Source organism: Micropterus salmoides, unplaced genomic scaffold (genome assembly GCF_014851395.1).
Source record: "Micropterus salmoides isolate LMB-PRFRI ecotype aquatic unplaced genomic scaffold, ASM1485139v1 Ms_hic_scaffold_14, whole genome shotgun sequence".
NCBI lineage: Eukaryota > Metazoa > Chordata > Actinopteri > Centrarchiformes > Centrarchidae > Micropterus > Micropterus salmoides.
This window is the reverse complement of record NW_024040485.1, coordinates 17,007,273-17,028,372: the sequence shown is the minus strand read 5'-3', so window position 1 is coordinate 17,028,372 and position 21,100 is coordinate 17,007,273. Positions and strand designations below refer to the sequence as shown.

Sequence of the window (21,100 nt, the reverse complement as noted above, 5' to 3'; positions counted from 1 at the left end):
ATGTGATTTATTACATTTTACTTTACTGCACCCGATAAATATGTGTGCCTGATTGGTATTTACGAAATGCAGACCCACCTTTGTGTGAAGATAAAGTGCTCAATACAACAAGACAGAGTTTAACAAAATGGGAGGTATAAAAACAACCTGCTTAAGGGCAAGCATGCAGGAAGGGTCAAGGGAGGGTAGATAAAGTCAGGGGACTCAGGACTATGCTATTTTTACAAAAAGGACATAATTAACACATGCTCAGTGATACCAAAGGTTAAGATTCTGCTGAAGCTATGATGTATTTCAGGAGATTCCACTACACTTATTTAAAAGTGAGAAAAACTCAAAAAAGGAGATTCTAATATTGGGAGGTTTAGCATGAATAGTGTCCAGTGGTGGTAGAAGTATCCAGAACTTAAGTAAAGGTACCTACTGTATATCGGACAATCAAAAGCCCTATTACTTTTTTATTATTATTATTATTTTTACTAGTGCTGGGCAATGATTAAAATTTTTAATCACGATTAATTGCATGATTTTCTTGAGATTAATCATGATTAATTATGTGCAAATTTGTTGTGCGCAGAAATTAAATAATGAATTCTAAAGTAGTGTATTGCGCACTTTTAATTTAGATGTACTGCTATATATACAAAAGTGCAATAACATGTGATTTGCAAACACTTTAAACAAAAAATGTTTTTCTTGTAAATCTCAACTTAAACATTAATCAAATCAAATCAAATCTAAAACCAAAGCTATTTGCCACTGCCAGGGCATTACCTTTTATCTAGCTTGTTAAAACAAGTTACTATCAGAGTCCAGTTTTCTTGGGGGGGGGTTTCTGAACAGGTACCAGCATAAACATTTGTCTTTTATCAGCATAAACATTCTATGTTCAGTAGCAAGTGTCCCTGTTAAAGTGAGGTGAAGTGGTCGAGCACAAGGCGTAGCGACAAGCGGGTGCGTTCCCATGAAACTCTCGCGGTTGTGCTTGCCTCACACACACACCTGCCCGCTGCCGAAGCTGAATTGTGAACTTTTTGTACAAGACACCCAGGACATATCATCGGAAGAGAGACTGATCCTTGCTGTTTGTTAGTTTCCAGAATCTATTACTGTTTACTAAATAGGACATCAACAGGAGGGCAGAGCATCCCCACAAAACTAGATGTAGGCCTATCAGGTAAAGTTATGTAGCCTATAATTTTAATTTAAGTTAAATAGGCTACAGCTGTGTAGCGCACAGAAGCCGTTGCCATGGTTACTCTCCATAGAGCGCCTGCCGTTTACTCGCAGAGTACTTGTCTCCCTTTCTTTTCACCTGAGGAAAGTGCAACCCCGCGGTGCCAAGCAACTACATTGCGATTTTAAGAACGTTAAGATCGACATCTTCCCAAATACTCATCAGCATGCAATGTGTAGCTATCCACTTCGCTATGGCATTTAATTATTTGCTTGTCTTGCTTTTGTTTATCTACTTCTAGTAATTAACTAATGCGTTAATTAATGTGCAATAATAATGCGTTTACTTGCCCAGCCCTACTTTTTACTTATTTTGAGTCTTTCCAGAGAGTATTTTATCTGTATAATCCAATGTATATTATTGATTTTTTTATTGTTGATTCATTAACAGGTAAGCAGCATTTCCATACTGTAGCATGCTAACGTGGTGCTAATTGTAGCTAGTTTATTTTCTGTTGGGTGGTTTAATCTATGACATCAAATAATATTTGATATGCTCATCATATGCTTTGCATGTAAAATCTTAAATTTCAAAGAAGCTAAAACCATCAAATAAATGTAATGGAGTACAAGTATAAAGTACTATAACATTTACATAATACAGTACCAATTTATAATATACATTACATTTACTCATTTACTTAAAGCGACTTACAATTGCTATATATGTCAGAGGTTGTACGCCTCTGGAGCAAATAGGGGTTAAGTGTCTTGCTCAGGGACATGTGTCGCAGTGGGAATCGAAAAGAGTCTTCCGTATACTGCATTAGAATACAGGCAGTTTTATAAAAAGAAATATGATTTAAGTACAATACTGACATTTAAATGACCAAACCCGTTGATCACTCAAAAGGGCTGAAAAACGAAATCATGAAAATTAACTGCTAATGCTATTTGGCCTATGACTAATTACCTCAGCCTCACTGTTATCCCATTCAAGCTCCAGGGTGGTGGAGGTCATGGACACGAGCCGCAAGTTCTTGGGAGCATCGATCTCTGAGAAGAACGATAAAGCTGACAATGTTGGGGACACGGAGACCAATTCTCAGGAATTGTGAACAAGCAAACATCAATAGTTCAAACATCATCAGGCATAGATCCAGCTAGTGTATAAATATAGTTGATTTGCATGATATAGTTTACATATTCTGACATCATATGCATACATTTTACTTTAGATGCAGCTGAAAATAATGTTATGGTTTATTCTACATGTTAAGTTCACTCGTTTGTGCTCAAAACAGATGTAATGTAATGTTTCCACAAATAATGTACTTTCTTCTGCGCAAACAACAGCAAAAATATCCCTGAACAGATGTTTACTAACATATCCAATATAGATAAACAGTATGGTATGCATTAGGCCATATGTCATCAACTGTACCTTGTACCTGCCTGTCCTCAGAGGCAGGTACAAGATCACACACGCCACTATCACCACATCTGCTTGCTGTCAGACCTCACCGGTAGTAAATTCAGTGGAAATAGATCCGCTCTCATTTCCCTTCCTCACACCGCTCACAGACACCTCGTAACGTGAGCCAGGACGCAGAACCTGTGGAACAAAAAAAAAAAAAAAAAAAAACAGGGACAGTTTGGTCTGTTTCATCTCTTTGCATGGATTTTTTTTGTTTGTTTTTGTTTTATCTCCAGACACAGAAGACAGGCAGACTCTGAGATTAGATAATTTAACAAGCATGACAAGCATACACACACACACACACACACACACACACCAGAAACACTATACTTAGTACAATGTAATAACCCCAAATGCAACTCTCAAGTTGTGAAGACTAGCTTTTCTGTCCCCAGATGGCAGATGAGTCCACATAATGTGTCTGTATGATGAGATCTGTGACACCACAGCATGATGAATTACACACACACACACACACACACACACACACACCTCCCCCACCACTCACCTGCAGGGAGTACTGGCTGAGAGTGGGCTGGAGGCGGAAGGTGGTCCGTGGACCCTCTCCTCCCACCAGGCCGTAACGCAACACAATCTGATCAATCTTTGCTTTTGGTGGTATCCACTCCACAAACGCTACGGTGTCTGACACATCCCGCACAATCAGCTGTGTGGGGCCATCAATCACTGTAAAACAAAGAAAGAGAGAAGCATAATTACTGAACGTCCTGCTGCTATTGTTAGAAACAAAGCAGACTCACTAGGGTGTGTTCACTTTGCCAACCTTTGCACTACTTTTTGACTTGTTGTAGATATAGTTTGACATTATTTTTGACATTTCCAATTTAACACCGGGTTTTTGGTTAGGTAGGGATGCACTTTACACTTACTATCAGAATAATGTGCTGATGAGTACAAAGTTTGGAATGTTTTCTTTAAAAATCAAAACAGTTGCCAATAATCTTTTGTTGATTAACTAATTGATTAATCAAATCATGTTTCAGCTCCACTTTGAGGAACTTGAATATATTTGTTTACAAAATACCAATATTCTTTGAACAAAAGAAGTTAAACTGCTCAAATGTTAAATCTTGTCTAACCACATGCAGCTGCAGAACTAAATAAAATTAATTCTTGGCCAAATTATGATTAAATTATACAAAATCAAAGAATAAGTAAACAAGATTCCTACTCTGACCACACATTTGATGCCAACTATTGGTTTGGAAAAACTTCAGTCAGTATTCACAGGGAAGCTAAAATGGAAAATTTAAAATGAGGGGATGAAAGTTCATGTTAATACTCGCTGCTTCGAGCTTACTCAGTGATAGATCAGGGTTTGTTATCAGAAAAGGCTGTTCTTTGACAGCCAAGCATGTAAAACTTATCAGACCTGCCTGAGAGGCGCTGAAACAACAGGGTTTATCTGAGCAAGGTGTAAAACATAAGCCGTGATTAAAGTCTCTTCATGCTGGTTGCTGGAAAACAGCACTAGGTGTGAAGAGCTGAAAACACGTGATGAGAGATCTGCGATACCAGGAGGCCAGAAGGCCCCCAGTTTCCCTGTTACTGCAAGTTCTGATCCATGTGGGGTCCCTCCCATGGGACCAATTTGCCTTGGGAGTCCCAACCAGGAGCTAATGCCCCAGACAACACAGCTCCCAGGTCAGAGGGATGCACTAACCCCTCCTACAAGATAAGGAGCCTCTGTGTTAGTCATGGATTGGACATAAACACATTCAAGTATATGGTGTTTCATATATGTACTTGAACACCTTAGGTAAAAGGTTGGAGCTCATCCTTAAAGATAGGGTAAGGAGCACAGACATTCGCAGGGAGCTTGGAGTAGAGCTGCTGCTCCTTTTCCATCAAAAGCTGAGTGGGCACCTCCCTTTACAGGTTTTCTGGGCAAGTCCAACAGGTAGGAGATATCATTTACCTCATCTGTCTTGGGAACGCCTCCCAAGAATCTCCCAAGAGGAGCTGGAAAACACTGGTGGGGAGAGGGACGTCTGGACTACCTAACTTAGCATTCTGCCACTGTGACTTGCCCCTGCTTAAGCGGCAGATGGTTGGCACAAGAGGGATTCACTAAACTTTCACGCGTAGTATTTTCATTGTTAGAGCGTCAATCCCTATATGAAGGAATTTCAGTCAAGGTAATGGGGTGTTAATGAACGTGATAATTAGCACTCTTTCATTAACCTGTTTATTACTTCTTTTCACAATAGCTATGGTTCGATCTGTTGCTGTAACAGATGTATGGGAAAATGAAGGTGCTAAATCAATTCTGTCCTTAATTTCTATTTCTGTTAAATGAGGCTCAAAGCTGTAACTTAAATAACGGTTATGCACAGTTTATGATAATACATTTTACTCCCATTAAGTTTGACCAAGGTGACGAACCTCATTTAATGTTGTGGAACTGACCAAAACAGCACAACAAAATGCTTAGTTCAACATACAACTTTTAAACTGGGAGCCCCATACTATACTGTGATATACACTGAACAAAATTATAAACGCAACACTTTTGTTTTTGTCCCCATTCATCATGACCTGAACTCAAAGATCTAAGACTTTCTCTATGTACACAAAAGGCCTATTTCTCTCAAATATTGTCAAATCTGACAAAATCTATGTTAGTATGCACTTCTCCTTTGCCAAGATAATCCATCCACCTCACAGGTGTGGCATATCAAGATTCTGATCAGACAGGATAGGTATTGCACAGTACCTGTGTGTACCTTAGGCTGGCCAAAATAAAAGGCCACTCGAAAGTGTGCAGTTCCATCACACAGCACAATGCCACAGATGTTGCAAGCTTTGAGGGAGCGTGTAATTGACATGATGACTGCAGGAATGTTCACCAGAGCTGTTGCTCATGAATTGAATGTTTATTTCTCTACTATAAGCCGTCTCCGAAGGCGTTTCAGAGAATTTGGCAGTACATCCAACTGGCCTCACAACCGCAGACCACGTGTAACAACATCAGCCCAGGACCTCCACATTCAGCATCTTCACCTCCAAGATCACTGGAGACCAGATCCCCAGACAGCTGCTGCAACAATTTGTTGCATAACCAAAGAATTCCTGCACAAATGTCAGAAACTGTCTCAGGGAAGCTCATCTGCATGCTCATCGTCCTAATCGCGGTCCCGACCTGACTGCAACTTCGCTCAGCCATTGAATCAACTTCACATTGATCAACTCTATGTGGATATATGTTGCACTGTGTGAGGAAAATGGTGGCCCCACCAGATACTAACTGGTTTCCTGACACCCCCCCACCAACATCGGACCCGCACAGTGCAGTGAAACCGCACTACTTATTGATGGCTGGGGAGAACTTATGTAAATAACGCAGGACCAGAGCTTTCTAAAGTCTTTCTTTAAGCTTTTGAGATATAAATAAGTCCCAGACTCAGGCTTGATGTATTGCCGGTCCACCCTGACCTGTGATGTATTAGAAATTGGCCCCTTGGGTCTCCTAGAAAATATTCTGAAGAAGACAGTTGCTGAGAACCAGTTCCCCCATCAGCTGTCCTCTCCTTCTGGTTTCCCTCCAACTCCTCGTTGCGTTACCTCTGTCTCCCGAGAAAGGATAAATCTTTGTTATAAATAATTGAGTAACTTCAAATTTGTCTTTTCCTCTTTCTTTATCCAATTAGGTGTCCTGCAGTGGGCCTCCATGAAAAATTAACAAGTGCCATGAATTATTAATCGATACTTAATTACAACCCACGAAATGAACAAAGACTTGACAGGAAATTGATGGTGTTTTGACTGCAGACATCAGAGTTTGAATTGTTATGGACAGAGCTTGAATTGGATCTATTACAGCTGTCCAAGTAGTGTCAGCTGGGTGAAGAGTGGGGGCAATACCTCAGAGAGATTTACATCAGGGACTTAAATGGTGACAGACCAACAAATATGTCAAGATGACACTGCTTATGCCAGGGTATTTAGATGCGTGTCTGTGTGTGTGGCAGCTCTTGAAAGTGCAGGGAATAATATGCTACATTCAAAATAACAGGTTTTAGTTTCTGACTGATTAATTGCTGACAGTTTTAATCATTGCTTAATCGTTTAAGCCTTTTATCAAGCGAAAATGCCAAACATTCTCTCCCTCCAGCTTCTCAAATATGAGGAATTGCTGTTTTTCTGGGTTATGTCATTGTAATTGACCATCTTCAGGTTTTAGACTGTTGGTGTGACAAAACAAGCAACTTTAAGATGTCGCCTTGGGTTTACTAATTTATTATAAATATGAAATTACCGGGGTGTTTTGTAATGTGACTGGTTGGCTGGATGCTTCTTCCTCAGGCCATAAATTTACAACTTATCTTAAAGCCCCAGAAAACTTAATTTCAAATCTTAGGTATTTTTGTGTTGCATTATTGGTTATGACTACATGAGCAACAATCAAAGTCCATTCTATTTTCTTATTAAGAGTGAAACACCTTCAAAACCCGAGCTAATGTGTTTCTATAAAGACTGTGTGGGTGCAGTTTGATCAGGCCTGATTAACTGTGGCCTGGCAAACCAAGTAAACATCTGTAACCACATGTTGAATTAAATACTGCTAAATTCTGACAACATCCACTTTAAACCAGTGAGAAGAGACAAAAGCACACATAGAAAGACGTGTGTAGAATAATAACTGATTGAGAAAATAGGTTTTCAAGGGCATTAATGTTATTTTTTGACAAAACCATAAGTAATATGTAGGAGATTTTAGTTATGTCTCATGTTTACCCATGTGCTGTAATGAAAAACTGTAGGAAATGTTTGTATGAAAATATGTATACTAATTCAAATATACTAATTCTTTCTGCAATTAAACATAAGGGAATGTATTTTTATTTTGTCTATTTACATGACTGAAAATATATTCTAATATCAAAGTTTATCCACAGTTTCCATTAGTACATACATGTTGTGACAGTAGCAGTGACTGGCTGGCTTCGACCCTGGTCTCGGAGTGCCACCAGGTTAACAGTATACTCCTCCCCTGGTCTTAAACCAGTTTGCACAAAGGAAGTGATGGTGCTGGGCAGCTGTGCAGTCATCCCTCCATCATTGTCCTAGAACAAAACAGAGACAGAAGTGATGAGATGAAAAGAGACTTGAGCTCATTTCTGTAGCACATTGCATATTTTGAGTAAATGTCAGCTACTGTGTGCCTTAAACTCCTTCTCACAGTGGAGACAAGGGATCTGGCAGATAAAAGACAATCCTCACCAGTAAGACATAAACGGTGACATATGCCATTAAGTTATATACAGTTGACTTTCTGAGCTGTGTACAGCCTTTTTCTTTTGACTTATTTGTAAACTTTTGGATGGTTTAGCACATTAAATTCCCAAACTGTGCTGTTTGGCAAAAATGGGTATGACTGCTACTGTGATATTTCTCAAGCCATATTCTGCAGAGGCAGCACATCACACTGTACATTTCCAAAGGCCTGTCACTCATCCATATGGAGCCCCTGATTTTCCCAGCTGTTCTCAGAGAGCCAGTATCGCACTTCCTGCCGACCGACAGATGTTACACCTACTGCTGCTCCAAGATCCCCAAAAGCCAGCGCTACGAAGGCTCGTATAAAAACAGAACATATAACAGCTTGCTACTTTCCTAAATCAAAACTGTAATTAGAGATCTAATCCATTTAATCACCTCAACTAAATTACCAGGGTGGGCAGTAACACACAACGGTAATGTTCCGATAACAATTGGTGTTTAATCTCAATAACACAGTTAAATGAAGGCAATGCTAAATTATAAAAAAAAAAAAAAAAAGTCATCATTCTCTCTGCCGACAAGGTCGCTTAGATATAGAATGACAAAAAGATTCTTTTGTATTTATCATTTTCATTTTATTGAGCCAAAGGGTGACAAGAATGTAGGGCTGTTTGATTGCCCATTCATGGTTCTTTGATATTTATTATTTAATTTAATGTAATTTAGTTATTCAGGTAAGACAGCATGTCATTTTATCTGTCAATCAAAAAACACTGTCAAGAGGTGGCTCTAAAAATCTTCTTACCATTCATAAAAAGCAACATATATGGTGCTGTGAAAAAGTGATTTCATATTTTTTTGCATGTTTGTCACACTGAAATGTAACAACAAGTAAACACAAAATGCAGTTTTTAAATTAAGGTTTTTATTATTAAGGGAAAAAAATCCAAACCTACATGCCCTGTGTGAAAAAGTGATTGCCCCCTCCTCTTAAAACATAAATCAACTGTGCTTTATCACATCCTTGGAAAGCTGAGTTCAATTTCTCACAGAAGGAAATCACATAGGACCTGCCTGACAAAGTGAAGTAGACCAAAAGATTCTCAAAAGCTAGACATCATGCTGCGATCCAAAGAAGACAAGTAATTGAGATTTATCAGTCTGGAAAAGGTTATAAAGCCATTTCTAAAGCTTTGGGACTCCAGCAAACCACAATGAGAGCCATTATCCACAAATGGCTAAAACATGGAACAGTGGTGAACAGCGACGACCAATCCAAGAGGTCACAAAAAAAACCCACAACAACATCCAAAGAACTGCCGGCTTCACTTGCCACAGTTAAGGTCAGTGTTCATGACTCCACCATAAGAAAGAGACTGGGCAAAAATGGCCTGCATGGCAGAGTTCCAAGATGAAAACCACTGCTGAGCAAAAAGAACATAAAGGCTCGTCTCAGTTTTGCCAGAAAAAATCTTGAAGACTTTCAGGAAAATACTCTGGCCTGACGTGAAAAAAGTTGAACTTTTTGGAAGGTGTGTGTCCCATTACATCTGGCGTAAAAGTAATACAGCATTTCAGAAAAGGAACATCATACCAAGAGTAAAATAGTGTGATGGTCTGCGGCTGTTTTGCTGCTTCACGATCTGGAAGACTTGCTGTGGTAAATGGAACCATGAATCCTGCTGTCTACCAAAAAATCCTGAAGGAGAATGTCCGGCCATGTGTTTGTGACCTCAAGCTGAAGCGCTCGTGTTCTGCAGCAGGACAATGATCCAAAACACACTAGCAAGTCTGAATGGCTAAAGAAAAACAAAATGAAGACTTTGGAGTGGCCTAACCAAAGTCCTGACCTGAATCCAACTGAGATGTTGAGGCATGACCTTAAAAGCGATTAAGGCTTGAAAACCCTCCAATGTGGCTGAATTACAACAATTCTGCAAAGATGAGTGGGCCGAAATTCCTCCACAGCGCTGTAAAAGCCTCATTGCCAGTTATCACAAACGCTTGATTGCAGTTCTTGCTGCTAAGGCTGGCCCAACCAGTTATTAGGTTTAGGGGGCAATCACTTTTTCACACAGGGCTATGTAGGTTTGGATTTTTCCCCTTAATAATAAAAACCTTTATTTAAAAACTGCATTTTGTTTACTTGTGTTATCTTTGTCTAATATTTCAATTTGTTTGATGATCTGAAACATTTCATTGTGACAAATATGCAAAAAATAAGAAATCAGGAAGGGGGCAAACACTTTTTCACACTAGTGTAAATATGGTGGATGTGAAATGTAATGCAGCACTATATGATATACTTTGTCTCCAAAAACCAAAATGTTAAGTAAGAAAGCCCAAATATTTCTACCCAGTTCTCAGCCAAGCCATCACACGCTGACACACAGCTGACATATATACACAGGGATAGAAATGTACCCATTATTTGCATACATTATTATAAGCACACTGCCACAACAGAGAATGAGGGGAAAAAGGCAAACTTGCTTTGTTCTGGGGTGGCAGCAGACATCTCAGATGCGGACAAGTCAAAAACAGGAAAACGTGGCTAGATACTATCAGAGGTAAGTGAGAGACACTGTTTTGTAATTTCGTTCATGAATCAATGATACATTTTACATTATTTGAACCTATAATGCCTTTATTACAAACTGTTCTGTGCAAAGGGGTTTCCTCTCACTTAATCACCTAATTTCTTCAACAAGATGCAGCTTCAGAGGCTCAAATGAGCAAGAAACATTGATTTTTAGTTGTTTGTGGAATCTGCCTGGCGCTGTCTCTTCTTCCCAGGAGTGAATCACAAAGTGCAATTTGAACAGTGTTATAGCCACAGGCATGAGTTAACATAATTTCAAGTTCATCTAGGCATCATATGAACAAATGGTTTATGTGAAGAGAATACTGCAGAATTGCACAGCCTCATCATGTGTCCTGATCTTTGACCATTTGAAGAGTATTCAACATGAATCACAACTCTGATTTACTTTAGGGTAACCTTAAACTACTGCAGGTTGTCTAACAATCAAAGAAAATGTTTTTTTTTTAAAGGGAGCTTCCAGGAAATCACATAATCAATCAATACTGAGAATATTTCTTATGGCTGTATATGACTATAATACCACAGGAACTAATACAAAATAACTAATATAACACTAGTACACTTCTACTGGCAGCAGTATTGACTGACTGATTGCTTTACAGCTTCATTGATTTATTACAAACAAAAACTCAAAACCATAATGTATTAGATGATGTGGTTGGTATGTGCTACAACAACGCTGGTATGGTATTTTATTGGAATGTCAGATATATACTGTAGCTGTTTCTAACAGCGTTAACGTCAGGACTCGGAGCTTCCCCTCCCCCTCTCTTTCTCTCTTTCCTTTTTACAGCGTAGTGAGTTCTGTGTTTGTTCGCAAAGGCCATGGCTTTCATGCCTACTTCCATTACAAGATTGTCAAAATTCACAATCCCCATTGCTGGATTAAATCCACAGGGGGTGGGACTGCCAACTCATAATATGATTTCCCCTGTGGCTGGAGCAAGGGAGGGAAAGCGAGGGAAGAACATATACAGAAAGGGATGGAGACGAAGAGAGAAGTGAAGGAAAAAGAGGGATGGAGGGTACCTTCAGCAGCAGAGAGAAAAGGGTTGGCGATCTCGAGAGGTGGTGGATGCAAAATAAAAATGAGATTAGGAGAACAAGATGGGTGGGGGGTGGAATGCGCTTGAAGAAGAGAGACAGTGGAGACACATGAGGATTAGATAGAAAGAGAGAAAAGGGAGAGCTAAAAGCAATCAAATGAAATTAGGAAGCCGACTGCTTTTTCAATACAGAAACTTTCTATTAGTAAAAGGGCTTGAAATAAACACATAAAAGCATTTTAACATCAGATTTGAGGCTTGGACTGTGGCCAGACCAAAGGATATCTCCCCCTGAGAACACCTTAAAGGACAGTTGTTGTGATGGGGCAAGAGATTAGAGTGCCGCGAGTACCTGAATTTACAGAGGGAATTAGAAAGAGAAAGGTTTTGGCTTACTGGCTTTGAACCTGGCCCTGCTATGGTTTTATGAAAGGTTATTTTGGTAAAGGGTTTAATGGCTCATCCACCTAATAGCCAATAAGCTTAAGACAATCCGCTTGTCTAATTTGGTATGGGATTCAAGATGAGGAAACCCGCAAAAAAAGCTTAAAGCCATCAAGTTACTTTCCTTAATTTTTCTGCACAAAAATTCAAAGTCATTTACAGATTGGCATGGGTGAGATTTGAATGCAATTCAATTTTCAATCAAGAATATTTTGTTCAGTCAACAAGCAAAGGTAAGAAACAATACTGTTGTGTGTGTGTGTGGGAGATAAGGCAAAGCATGACCTGATGATTCATTAAAAGCCTTTTTTCCTTCTATTCTTCTCACACAGAAGGACAATGTGGTTGTCTTCCAGCATGCTGTAATACAGTATTACATTGGGACTGACAGCGAACACATACACACAGTGTTCACACAGCTTTACTCTACCTTGGGGATGAAACTGATCTCCCATCCATCGAAGGAATAGTAGAATGGTTGCCACTGGACCTCCACTGATGTCTCTGTGATGGATTTAAAGACTAAACCATCTGGATTGGAGAGATCTGGAGAGATAGCCAGAGATATATTATTGTTCTTCAGTGACCCATATAGCCCATAAATCACTACTCATCTCATGCTGAAGGTGTCTTAATTAATTTCTTTCTTTATCATTTAACCATATTCATTTTAGCATTGGCATTAATCAAAATGTCATTTTTGTTCAAAAGGTTTCAAAACATGCACACCTGCTTCATGAAACACAATGAAAACACTTTTCAAATTGGATAAGCATTGATTTCGACCATACTGATGATATATACACATATACACACACACACAATATATATATAAAACTTAATTAGTTCCTTGTTTAATAATAACAACCGTAGCCCATACTTGATTTTGCAAAATGTTAAAATTACTTTTTTCACAGGCATCTGTGTCCTCATAAATCTTTCCAGATAATCACATACTACATTTTATAATTACGTTTAGCAAAGACAACCCAACAAATCATATCGTCACTGAAAAATGGTTGCATCAAGCCTAACTGCCCTAAATTTACTTTATTAGCCTGAATTCTGCAATCACTGAAATTAAATTCACTTATCTGTAAAATGGAGGATAGTTTTACCTGCCAAGACTGAAGTAATGGCAACACACTGTATGAAGCCAGCTAATGTAAAGTGGATACAATATTCTGTTTGCCACTGAAAACAGGCTATTACTTTAAACAGTTCAGTGAGTTTGCAGACTTCTGATGAGCATGGAAGCAACTAGTATGTTTCTCTGTCAGGTTCGATGACCTGGCATTAACACTGGCCAGGAGGTACACATTCAGGTGTTCATATTTGTGTGTGTATTTTATTAGAGTGTGAGTGACGCCAAGCAGGTGTTACAGGTAGTAATCACAAACAGTTGACACAGAGGAGCAGGTGGTATTCTCACTCTATTGACACTGGGAAATATCCTGGGGAGGATTTAACAAAAAAAAAGGTGAGAGCTACGGTGTGTGTGCATCTGCATGAATGGTCCATGTGAGAATGCATGTATAACACTGTGTGAGACAGAGAACATTTTATTCTGCTGGTCATGGAGCAAACACGACCTCAGTGGAATATCCTTCAGGCTCCCCCTGAGAACATTTTGTCAAAACAACCCGGAGGACTGCACTTACAGGTTGATACAGTAATGCTGGCAGGGACGCTGATACTGTTGTTAATGACAGCGAACACGTTGATGTTGTACTCAACGCCTGCCTCCAGGCCTGAGATAGTGCAGGTGGTGATATTGCCTGGAATCCTTATCTCTAGTTGAACACCTGACAGAGAGATAGTTAAGACATTACACTGATACATGGATGCACTTTTTTTAAAAAGACATTGTGTATGCTTTCAAGACATTTTGATTCGGCTGACGCTTATAACCTCCCAAAGCTTCGAAAGGCTAGTATAGCTTTGTGCTTACCTCCAGTGCTGCTTGGTGTGTAGGTCACTAAGAAATCTGTGAGCACAACTGACCCATCCCACTCCAGCTCAATAATGCGATCAGTCACGCCACGCACCTTCAGGTTCATGGCTGGTGCCACTGTTGGGACAAAAAAACCCCCCCAACAACATATGTTTAAACAATGGCTGTTTTTATTTTGTGTTTTTGTAAACAGTGGTGGTTACTTTAATTTTTTTATATGCAATGGTAAATTGTTCCAGTCCAAAGGAACAAATGCCCATGTTGGTAGTGAAGGCAAGTACAATTCAGCAGCATTAGCTCTAGTCTGGCACCAAATGCTACGAAATTGGTCATTGAGATACTATGGGGCTCTGTTATAGAGATTATGAACCACGCTGAGTTGTAGTTGTATGGCTCTATCCTTCAAAAGGTAACCACCAAGCTGCTGGAATTGCTGATAGCCAATGTGTACAATAATACAATGACTCTTGGTTTGAGACTTGTTTTATCCTAGACCATTAAACAATGAACGCTTGAAAAACAAAACAACTCAAAACATAAAAACTGGCCAGCAGTTTCAACCTTTATAGATAACATTAACTTTTCCACCAAAAAGCTTGTTCTGATGTTCCCTTTCCACAAGCAGATCCCGATTAATTTAACAGAAACAAGAGGGGGCCCAGAGCACTGCCCTGTGGGACTCCAACTTGTTATACATTTGTTAGCTAGATAGATGGTCTCTGGAATCTCTGGATTAAGGAACCATTTCTATGCTGATGGACACGGACACGCAGCTGACAGCTTCTTAGGTAATAGACTGGTCGACAGCGTCAATTGCTTTTTTTGTAAATCAATTAAAATCATTCCACATCATTGTCTTGCATCTGTCTCTCCTTTCATATAGTCTGTAAGGTAGAGTAAGCACAGGATTTGAATATGATTTTCTAAAACCAGACTGATAATTATAAAATAGATTTAAAATAGATTTAACTAATACTGAAAAAGTTGCTTGTGAACTTTTTCCAGCTTGTTAGAACACAAGATAGAAATCTATAATCTAAAACACTTTAACACTTTAAGTATCAAAATAGGAATAGGAATACCCTGTTCAGTGTGGATGGATAATGGACTGGGATACTGATAGATGTCCCTGGACAATAAAAGGAAAATTTAAGTTATTAGCATTTGCATTATTGCATTTTTGCAGTGTTCCTCTTTCATTAGTACATTCCAGCCAATAAAGGGAAGACAGTGCCTGTGGCAACAAGAGGTAGAAGCAATGTCATTCATTCGTGGCTGAAGTGGAGATCGTCAAGCCATAAGCCTGAGAGGTGGTGTTGAATTTAAATGCGGAGGCATAAACAAGAGTGTTTATGGCTCCCACTGCCAACAACAACAAGGAGGAGGATAGGGAGACAGGTGAACGACATAAAGGAGGAGAAGACAGAATGTGCAAATAGTTTGAGTTGGAGAAACGACAAGACAGATTGAGAGACAGACAGAGGACAGACAGAGAAGAAGACTAGACAAAATGTGTTTCAGGAGAGTAAATGACTAACATAGAAGAAAAGGTCAAATGAGAGAATAAGGAAGAAAGAGAAAAGGAGAGACAGAGGAGTAAAGGATCAGTGAGTGTAATGGTGTGATAAACAACCTCTCACCCCCTCATCATCTCTACAGCCTGTGATACAGGACTCTACAGCACAGCACTGAGTTCTCCTCTGGGAACTGTTGGACACTCTAGTAGCTGTTTCAGCTCCTTCATCAGACACTCGACAGATGGGCCCGTGCTGTACAGTAGTTTGCTCATTCTGAAACAGTGAACCTGCACAGGGGACAAATCCTGCAGCCTTCACTAAGCTAGATTTATTTCATCAATTAGACTCAACTTCACCACCTAATGAAGTAAATAACAAATCAAAGAAAAGGAGCAATAATCCATGGGATGGAAGAAGAGCAATGATGAAATGAGGTCACGCAGGAGGCTGAATGGACGAGCTGCTTAAGATTAAGACATTAACCCATAGAAAGTGAGGGGATAACTCTCACGGGAGCACTTAGGAAAAGGTTTCTCTTAGAAGTTAGACAACAATGTTAGAGCTGGAATCTTCAGCTTTTTACTAGCAAAGACAGAGAAGCAGTTTGTTGTTGCTGTTGCTATGTGAAAGGCCACCAACAATGAGTTAATTTGAATGCAAATATGAGTATCAGGAGAGCCTCTGACCTTTGTGTCTGACTTCAGAAACTTGATCACTCTTGTTTTCCTTTCTTATTCTAACTTCAGTTTAAGAATATTTTGTTCCTGGGCTGCCTACAAAGCAAACAATTTTAAGAAATTCACATCTCTACCCAGGTAGAAAATAAATTTAAAAATCACCAGACAGACCGAGGAAATCTGAATGGCAATTCTCACTTGTATACATGCAACCTAATATTAGAAACACAACAACTAGTTGTGTTAAAACGCTCATCTACATAAATGGGACTTTGCAAACACACTACATCACTTGCAGACTAATTTGAATGCTGAAGGTTTTTGTCTATTTGATTTATGGGAAATTGTGAAACCATTTCTCAGGCATGTATCTTTCCCAGGGTTTGTTTCAAAAGGCCAACTTGCTGAAGGTTATTCAAGAATCTCGCCTGGAGTCTTTAAGTCTCATTAGGTCTGATCAGTATGCTATCATAGGCAGATCCAGCTGCATCTCCTGAACTAAAACCTTAAAGTTAAAACTCAAGCTGACAACGGAGGTCAGTGCGTCATCAGAGGACTAACTTGCCTTCAGGCTATTTTATGTATTGGCATTTCTGTTGTTAATTTGCCTAAGTGACTAAACTGAAACTTGGAGTGAGAAGTATATTTGTGGGGTTTGTATGTAATAAAAAACATCTGAATAATGCATTTTTAATGCTTGTGCATTTCCAGTCCCCCACTCCAATGGGGGTAAAAGTTCAATCTGCTGTTGATCTAAAGCTAAGAACCCATGACCACTGTGCTATGAGATTGTTTTCCTTGCTCCAATTCATTATAAAGAGTCTTACTCTGTTGCATTTTGTTTGGTTTATTATCCATGTCTTCTTTTGTTAAGCATTTTGGGCTGCATCTTTGCTTGATGTGTGCTATACTAGTAAAGTTATACACAACCTTATTACAAACCAACCATGGGACTGCATAACAGGCATCGCAATGACGGCATCTATTTTCCTCTGCTAAATCTACGTTTACCGGTCCAGCTACAAGCTTGGTGACGTGAAGGCAGTGGAGTCAAGAACAAGGCATTTTAATAAGATATGAGGAGAGAAAACAGGCAATTGCTGTGACTTAAAGTAATATTCAGCAAGCAAAAAAAACAGAATATGACGAGAAGAAATAAAAGTTATACAGAACAAATACCACGAAGACCAAATACTGCAAGAGGTCTATAAATATGTACTGGAATTATTATATATGCCTTAGCTCACATGTTAAGTAGACTTGAATTATTCTAAGGAAAAAAGTGTTTATTATTAAAGTTTGAAGGTTGGAGTTTATTATTTTGCTCCTTTGTGGTATTCATGTGAGTTAAGAACTAAAAACTAAACACATTTGTCAGTCCAGACTGTAGTTTAATCAGTCAATTTCTGCTTGCTAGGCTAAGATATCAGATATCTGCGTTACTGTTCTTGTACACATAAAATGTTGTTTTTGGAGTGTTTGTTTGTTTTGATATTATCTGGAAACAAAGCCCTTCGCATTGCCACTTTACATTCTCAAATTTAGCAAACTATTCATGTAAAGTCTCCAGAGTTTGAATAAACAACTCCAAGCATGCTGGGTATGATAGTGCCCTTAGTGCACACACAGCTACTGTAAAGTATATCCAAAAATATGTCCATCCACGCGCTATTACTGTAGGTTTTATTATAGGTGAAAAGTAAATTAACTTAAATTATGCTTTTAAAGAAAAGGTCTGTGGGGTTTCCTATCCTGACATAGACATTTGGTTTCTTATCCTACACTCTACTACAGCGTCCAAAAAAAGGGGGAGCTCACTAGATGTTTACCAAAAGATCTGACACAAATTCACGTCTCTTTTGGTTGGGAAAAGGCAGCTCCAAAACACATACTGTCAAAGATGTTTTGTCATACAGGGTATCAATTTCTATTCAGTGCAGGAGAATGGTTCTGGATATTAAAGGACTTTTTATCACAGGCAACAACACATTCAGTCACATCCATGATAACAACGTGTGTCCTCAATCTGCTCAGGCAGACTATGAATGTGTTACAACTGTATGTGTTTCCCTGTGCTATGTGTCCCTTTTCCCTTTTCTGTCTAGTTCTGCCCCAGGTGTGCTACATCTGATTGCTAAATGAGGTCCACTTGGATTGGGAAGCAGGTCTTTAAAAGCTCCTGTACCAGCATCAGAAGGGAGGGGCTTTCTGAACTGGGACTGCTGGTCTTGCTGCCTTTCAGGATTTTGTATTTTCACTTTATATTTTTGGTATTCTTAATTTATTGACTTAACTGATTATATGTCTTGTTAAGTTAATGAATCTCATGGCTTTGGTTGTTTTAAAGGTGTTTATCTTTGTTTGGTTTGGGTCAGTGTAACAAATGACACATACAAATGTATGTTCTTCGCCTGTATGGCTGTCAGCTTAAGTTTGGGTATGTGTTTAAAATGAGTGCTTAATTGTGCGATGACGTGGGCTGTCATATGTCAAAGCCCTTTAACATCCCAGTTAAAAACATCTAATATTACAACAACAGATAGAAACAAAGCGACTTTGTACGCTTGGCTTCTAAATTGCTGCTACTAACTGACCTGCTGTAAATAAAAAAAGCCATGCTATTCAGTCAAATTTGACTGATGCAATACAGCAGAATAGGGCATTAAAATAAGGTAATAAAATAGACATGCATAAGGGACAGACACTGCATAAGTGCAGCGCTGAGATCCACAACTATTTGAGAAATGTAAATGTCAGTTGTCACCACTGCCGCACTCAAGAGCATGTCAACAACGCGAGAATGTCACCGCTTCTTTTCCACTGTAGCATCAGGACTCGTCAAAATGATCGTGGAATTCCTCTGCTGTCAAGATTAAATGCCACTCCTCAGCGCAAGTTGACCTCTTCTTTGTGGGTGGATACACTGTATAAATATATATTTTCATGTAAAGATATATTGTATCCTACTCCACGCCTGAAACATCCCATTTAAATTCAACAGCCTCCATTATTTCTCATAGTGGGAAGAATATAGGCCACTGTAATTGAAGCAAAAATACATCCCGCTTTCTTCAGCTTTTGATAATATGAAGCACTTAAGCCTGTCACCCTACAGGTCTCTGGTAATTGAACTGCTAGGTTTTGTATTCAGCAAACTATCCCCAACAAGCATTGGCTATTTTAGACTCTAATTGCAAAGAAATAAGCAATTCGGACTCCCTCACTTGGTATAGATATTAAATGAGAGGGCAGCAAGGAGGAATAAGCCTCAGTAATATGATTTGCTGTCCCTGTCTTTTTATCACTTGCTCTTCTGTCTGTCCTCATCCTTCATCCACTTTGTTGACAGCTGCCTCAAATGGTGGAGGAGGATCTGATATTTTGACGTGGAGAGCTGGGTTTTCAACAAAAGCGAGCACGACTCAGAACTGCCCCAGCGGCAGCTAATGTGGCAGTCCTCCCTGGGTGAATGTGACTTTTGACAAATTAATGCTGTTACACCTTCTGCTGTCGGGCAAGTCACGCGCCCCGCCACCTGCATTTGAAGCACAGAGGGGCTTGTTTTTTTCTGGGCTGCACGTCTACTCAAAATGACAGGACTGAGAGCTAATTGCTGTAGCAGAGTGAGAGAAAGCCTTGCATTTAGAAATCTATGCAGCAAATCTATCTGCCTGCTCTGTAGGGCTCAGACAGGCAACCATGTGTTATGGAGGATCATGGGTGAGAAGGTTTACTTTCTATCTAAACGCTACAAGAGGTGGTTGAATCAATTACTCCCTTTATTCTCGTTAAAAGTATGCTGATAAATGAAATCCCCTGCTGTAGCCTTTATCTGTCTGTAAACTCTCTGCACTCCATGGCACTTGAATGCCAATGCTCATTGTTCCAGGCCCAGCTACATATTATGCAAAAAGCACAAATGTCTGCTGGCTTCCACTTCTAAAATGTGGGCTTTTACTGTTTTTCTTGGTTTTATTTCAACCAAGATTTTTGACTGTTAGTCACATAATTTAAAAGATGTCAATTTGAGCTTGGGGACATTTTTGTCTTACCTTTTATAGACCTAATAACTAATTTATTTAAAAGACAAAATAATGAACAGTTGCAGCCCTGCTTGTATATGTTAGATCTACAGTAACAGTGCAAGCGCATCCAAAGCTAGATTTTCTTAAGAGTAGTTTAAGGGAATATATCTTACGGTTTGCTGTTATTATTGTCGTGAACCAGCCAGTGTTGGTTTAATTTTATACCAAAAAGGAAGAATCCAGAATCTCTCTTTGTCTCTCCCTGAGAGACAAGAGGGAGGGTTGAGATATGAACCCTCAACAGACAGCTTAAGTACCCCAAAGGAGGGGGTGAAAGGTTTGCTCTACCCCCCCAAGTGCTGTTTCGACCATAAAATCTACCACGTCCGGTGAAGTTGAGCTAACAGACTCTATGCTTGACTGTTAAAATGGCTATATTAACCTTGTCCAGAAACTAACCTCATCCTGAACTAGGTTATCTGGACCTCTTCGGACCGAGGTCAGGAAACTCTAAACACTCCCAAGACCAAAAGGGCAGGGTAACCATGGTAACGACGTTCCCCTTTCAGATTACCTCGAAACATCAAAGAACCCTCTGACTATTCACACCCAGTTGTGAAACTGGTGAGGAAAGCCACACGCCAGGAAGGACGGTCCCAAATTCCTTTGTGTGAACAAGAATGTGGTCTCCTTATAAACTTGCCTTATTACCTTGTTTGAATTAAATAATCTTTAAGTTACTTAGTGGCCTGCCACTTCAATTTGAGTAGTTCTATTACCATGTTCTTGTTAGAAACTGCGTTGAAAATAAAAATCCATAAATAAGTTAATTTTGCAGTGCTCTTTAATCTTCAGCAATGCTCACCGAAATTCCAGCATTTAATTTTTGTTGTAAATTAATGTTGTTCAAGCACCTATATATACTTTCTTTA

The 21,100-nt window shown here is 39.3% G+C and overlaps 1 protein-coding gene across 2 annotated transcripts in view; it reads right to left on the bottom strand.

Annotated features, from left to right (window-relative positions):
- Window positions 1-21,100, bottom strand: part of tnr (tenascin R (restrictin, janusin)) — a 208,595-nt gene that overhangs the window by 57,643 nt on the left and 129,852 nt on the right. For both annotated transcript variants that reach the window (XM_038718059.1, XM_038718060.1), the window contains 7 exons: window positions 13,947-14,066; window positions 13,657-13,800; window positions 12,426-12,541; window positions 7,593-7,743; window positions 3,165-3,343; window positions 2,701-2,791; window positions 2,150-2,250 (listed from right to left, as the gene is read on the bottom strand). In XM_038718059.1, coding sequence (XP_038573987.1) covers window positions 2,150-2,250; window positions 2,701-2,791; window positions 3,165-3,343; window positions 7,593-7,743; window positions 12,426-12,541; window positions 13,657-13,800; window positions 13,947-14,066 — 902 coding nt within the window. The remainder of the gene's footprint in view (window positions 1-2,149; window positions 2,251-2,700; window positions 2,792-3,164; window positions 3,344-7,592; window positions 7,744-12,425; window positions 12,542-13,656; window positions 13,801-13,946; window positions 14,067-21,100) is intronic.